The 3,698-nt window shown below is 36.9% G+C and overlaps 1 protein-coding gene across 1 annotated transcript; it reads left to right on the top strand. All coding sequences in view use genetic code 11, as the record gives it.

Moving 5' to 3' along the window:
* Positions 1-1,630: 1,630 nt before the first annotated feature.
* Positions 1,631-2,630, top strand: EGR_04390 (hypothetical protein; the record flags this gene model as incomplete). Its single annotated transcript, XM_024493639.1, has 2 exons — positions 1,631-1,773; positions 2,477-2,630. The coding sequence occupies 2 exons, from the start codon at positions 1,631-1,633 to the stop codon at positions 2,628-2,630; spliced, it is 297 nt and encodes a 98-aa protein (XP_024351960.1).
* Between the last annotated feature and the right edge of the window lie 1,068 nt (positions 2,631-3,698).

Genomic DNA, 3,698 nt, shown 5'->3' with positions numbered 1-3,698 from the left:
GGGGGTTAAATGTTGTTGAATGCTAACAATAAACCTTTACATTTATCTAGCGTTTAGTTAAGTAGTAACGGATCTAATTTACGCCATTTTGCATTTTCTTATCACCGCACTTTGTTACATTAATTTAGTTGTAGCCAGGTTTTCTTTCAATATTCATACAGTGTCGTAAAATTGTAAATCCTTTAGGGCCTGAGTATGATAAAGTTTTTTTTTCCTGTTTACTTTGCCCGAGTCTCCATAGCTGGAATTAAACTTCCTGCTTAGACAGTATACTGTCCTCCTCATACAGCAGAACTCTATACTTATGGCAGCAAAACCAACGGATTGGCACTTTTAGTTCGACGCTGGCTGGACTATACTGATTCTGCAGTAGAGTGTCCCACAGTTTGACTTGAGTTTCCTCAACTCGCACCTTCTGAAGTTCACTTGCTTAAGCTAATGTTCGAGAAGTGGTTCAACCTTTGATGTATTTATGATTTACTTTCTTTAATCAGGCCTCCATATTTGTCAACAAAAGGAGGAAAGAAGCGATGAACTCATCATAAGCAGGAGAAAATTGTGACCCACCTCCAGTTAATCTTTTGTTGAAAACTCAATACTAATCTCAAAACTAGTTGTTTTACTGCTTTAGTTCTTTAAAGGCGGTGTTAGGATGGCTAATTTACTAAACAAATTGGAACAAAGAATTTAAAAGGGTTTATAAACCGTAAATTTTACAAGCACAGAGAGCTAGATCATTATAAATGATTGTTCTTTTGCTCCAGGAAAGTTCTCTTTTTAGAATGCTACATCGCTAAGTTAAAAATATTTTAATTTTCTTTCACATAATTTGTCCATTTTTTAAATTCTGAACTTTGAAATGTCATTTTGAAAATAAAGCGAGTGAAGAAAATGATTAATCTGTTTTTTACCCAAAAAAGGTGGCAGAAACCTTGGTGAATCCAATGGGCGAAGATGATGAAGACTTTGATATCAACGCTATAATTGACTGCAATTGGAGCGTAAGTAATAAAGAGGTAGAATTTTTGTCATGCTTATTAATAAAAAGGTCTAACTGTCGGAGCTATGCATGACCACTGTCAGTGCGTAGTCAGAAAGAAAAGAAATGGAATATTTTTTTATAATAAAGCAATGAACTGTGGTGCTTGAGTTCATAATTTCCTGGTGTGAAGTCTGCCGTGTCACAAAGGCGTCTAGATGCACCGGGTGGATTGAAGCATACATCCACATACAGTTGTTGCTACCACGTTTTATCCAACATTTAATGCGTCCTTTATTAGCCATGTTTAATGAGAGGAGTGTTTGAGGAGGGTTGACACGTACCTATATTTTAGCCTGTCATATGGATAGGGCTTATAATGTGATAGTTTTCACTCAAGGAGTGATTGTATCAATTGGAGGATTAAAAAACTAAAAGTGGTTTCACTATCGGTGTGACGGATGTAGAGCATTTCAGGAGTCCAGTTGGCTATCAATAGTAGCCGCCATCACAGGAAGTAATGAGAAAAATCCCGAGGCTTTAGACATGACAAGGACAACATTGTGACAATAATTCTTGCCGGCCTTTTTGATAAAAAATGCTCCTTTTAAAGTTTATCATCGGTCTTTCTTATCACGAGAATAGTATGGAATGCATATGGTAGATAGGAAGTATCATCCAACAGAACTTGTTCGGGACAAATTCTGGGATTCAACCAACGTTAGTCTACCACACACTGCCGACTCTAAGAAACTTCAATCCACTCAAATGATCGGCTCGGTTTTCAACATTGAGTAAGTACCCAATTTAGAAGAACTCGTAGTAAAAAATGCTTGGTAGACTTTCACTATTTATAGGTAGTATCCCACTTAAAGTCCCATTAAAATTAATTGAAGCAAAAAGGCACTTACAATTTACTTGAAATTTTCCATTTTAGAGGCGTTATTTTTTGCCAAATCTACAATCCCGACATTAACTAGCCATTGTCAAAAGATTCACGATTGGTATTAAAACCTCCTTTTTGTTTCTCTAGCGTTAAAACATGGTTTCTTTGGAAAAAAAAACATTTTAAGAGTGATGAATGTGAAATTTAAAAATGTGGTTTTGGATTTTTAGCGTTTTAGGCACTGACCCTCATGATCGGAACTTAAATACGGTCAATGCGGTGAATCTTCACACGGTAAGACTGGTCAATGTACTTGAAATCACTTTAAGAAAGTTAGAAAAAGACAATAATTTTTCTTTTTCATATTACATGCCATGATAGCTAACTTAAAATTAATGTTACAAGCTTTATCGTTGGAAATAGAAGACTTGCTTTATTTTCATTTGAGGGTAAAACCAGCTTTAAATCCCAACTGAATAGAAATTTAAATAGGGCCTTGAATCAGAGGATCACAATGATGTACTACGTGAGTCACTAGGACCTCGATTTAAGTCGTCGGAGAGCTTGGAGATGCACAATCTACCAGGTGATTCACCTTCCACACCCTGCAGTATTCAAAGTACCATGATCTCACCAGCAACAAATCCCGGAGAGGCGGTTCTTCCAGCTTTGGCAGAGGTGGATGAGGATAACACCTCGGATGTGAGGGGAGAATCTGGTACATTACCCGGAGACGGTAATGAACAGGATCAGGTGGATGGTTAGGATGATGATTTCACCACCTGTGAATGGACAGGCCGTTTCGATTTTAAAGATGAAAGGGTCTTTTACGACCCAAAAGTAGTTTTCCTTTTTCCCCGATTAATTAACAAAATTTGTGTCAATTGATAACTTCATCTTTAGGATGCCTAAAAATTAATTCTGTTTTGAAGCGTCCTTTTAAAATAAATATCAAGAATCCCGAGAGGAAGTTTGGGAAATCAGGTTCTGAAAATGAATAAAACGAAATGGGTCTAGAAGAAGATTGAACCCAAAAGAAGGTATTTAAAAGAGATTAGTATATCGCCTTCTCTATCGTCTTCATTCGGTGTCCCGTAGATTCGGCCTTCGGTAATGTCAAGTATGAGAGGTGAAGAATGTGCCTTACAAGCACACCAATTGGGAAAGCCATGACAGCTAGATAGAGTGATCTGATGGCACATAGCATAGATTCAAAGGTAGAGAAACAGTAGCTCTAAAGATTGTCACTTTGTTCTCCACCTCTTCTGTGTCATTAAAACATCTTTTCTGGAACTTTTAGCAACCAAATGAGGAATGAATTAATCAGATATGTCATTTAGACTGTTAAGGAACAACTTCTGTACGTCTCTTTCCTGAATAATTTCTTCTTAGTAAAGATCGGCTTTTGACAGTAAGATCAACTGCTTTATCTTACTTTTACCAAATGTTCATGGCATGGATTGCGGTTTCTATATTCGTGTAGCCTGAATCCTATCGAGATCGCGGCTCATATAGTCAATAAATGGACTTCAAAGTAGACGTCTTCATTACTGACGCAAATGAGTAAGCATGTGGGCTGTATTCAGTGTTTACATGCCTATTAGGTAGAAAACGAAGATTGCCTGGGCATAAGTCTACACGTCTGAATGATTTCATTTGTGGCTATTTAAAGCATTTAATTGACCGTGATCGTTGAGGGGTTATCATAATACTTTAAGGTCACCTGTGCTTGATATGAACCATTTAGAAGGAACTGAGCAAGGCCACAACTCTAAAATGTTCGGACATTAGTAACAAATTGGTATATCAAGAAAATCATACAAGAATATTAAT

The sequence above is a fragment of the Echinococcus granulosus genome (genome assembly GCF_000524195.1).
Source record: "Echinococcus granulosus chromosome Unknown EG_S00027, whole genome shotgun sequence".
Taxonomy (NCBI): Eukaryota; Metazoa; Platyhelminthes; class Cestoda; order Cyclophyllidea; family Taeniidae; genus Echinococcus; species Echinococcus granulosus.
This window is presented reverse-complemented; position numbering and strand designations above follow the sequence as displayed.